The 1283-nt window shown below is 41.2% G+C and overlaps 1 protein-coding gene across 1 annotated transcript in view; it reads right to left on the reverse strand.

Annotated features, from left to right (window-relative positions):
* Window positions 1-1283, reverse strand: part of LOC101864391 (ubiquitin conjugation factor E4 B) — a gene marked incomplete in the record, with an annotated part of 32966 nt that overhangs the window by 20956 nt on the left and 10727 nt on the right. The window contains 1 exon segment of the mRNA XM_035969888.1: window positions 309-423. Within this exon segment, the coding sequence (XP_035825781.1) occupies window positions 309-423 (115 nt within the window).

Below are 1283 nucleotides of genomic sequence, written 5' to 3' on the forward strand. Positions count from 1 at the left end.
ACCCCCTTCTCCCTATACTGTGACTCACTTTATCAAGCACCAGTTTGTCCTGTCCCCCTCCCCCCCTCTCCTCCCTCGTCCCTATGCCGTGACTCACTTTATCAAGCACCAGTTTGTCGGCATGCCCTTATTTAACAGACTGGTCTGTGGTACTCCTCATATGAGTGCCAGAAGATTTGAGGTGTTACAAAGAGTAACAAACCAAAAAAAAGTAGGGGAGATAAGGACGATGGATGTTTCATAGGAAAGAAGAAGCAAACCACACCAGAGCACCCCCCCTACCCACTATGCACTATACTGTGACTCACTTTATCAAGCACCAGTTTGTCGGTGTTCACGGTGACCACCAGGTGGTGCAGGAAGTCGTGCGGCAGGTTGTTGGACAGCAGGAACGGCACCAGGATGGACGAGCCCGACTGTGACCTGGGGGACAGTTCAGTAGAGGTTCTAGTTAAATTTAAGTGAGAGAGTTCTACTGCGCTTGCAACGCAAATTGGTCATATTATGCGTGATGTAGTGTGGTGGAAACGAGACACTTGTCAGTACAAATGATGAAATTGAAGAAGCAACCAACATTTTTTATACAGCCCTTGGGAAATGTTTATCAAATCTTTGTTCAATTTTTGGATGATTACCTGTTATACTCATTCAAAAACATATTTCTGTGCCGATATTATTGAAAAAACTTAAGGAAAGGAACAAAAAAATGCAAATCAGCAGCTTCCAAGGACATCAAAGCTTTGGAAATCATCAAACTTTGGCAGCTATTTTCTCGCTTATTTTTATTTGGACATTAGGCAACCCCCAACCCTCCATCAATTGCAAATATCTGAACTTCTATTCAAGATAGATGGGTATTTTTTCCATCAAACGCAAGGCAAATGAATAGGTTTTTAGATTAAACCGATAATTCCATATGCCCAAAAATTGACGAGTGCCTGACTCCACCACAAAAATGTCATTTAGCGCTGACTTTGAGTAAAGTAAACAGACACATCAACGTAAAAAGTCTTTTAGTGCCAGGAAAAGGCAAGACACAAAGACAGAAACAACAGAAGGAAAGACAAAAAAGAAGGACCTATCAGTGGCACCCTCCAACCACCTACGCAAACATTTCAAATACATCCACACAAGACCAAGATTTTTTAAATTTTAGTAAGAGTTTTACAGCACTTGCAACACAATAAGGTCATATAAGTGACCAAGATTAGAGGAGTTACAAGAGAGTAACAAACACAAAAGAGAAGAATCGGAGATAAAGACGATAGATGTTTGATAGGAAA

Source organism: Aplysia californica, unplaced genomic scaffold (assembly GCF_000002075.1).
Source record: "Aplysia californica isolate F4 #8 unplaced genomic scaffold, AplCal3.0 scaffold00191, whole genome shotgun sequence".
NCBI lineage: Eukaryota > Metazoa > Mollusca > Gastropoda > Aplysiida > Aplysiidae > Aplysia > Aplysia californica.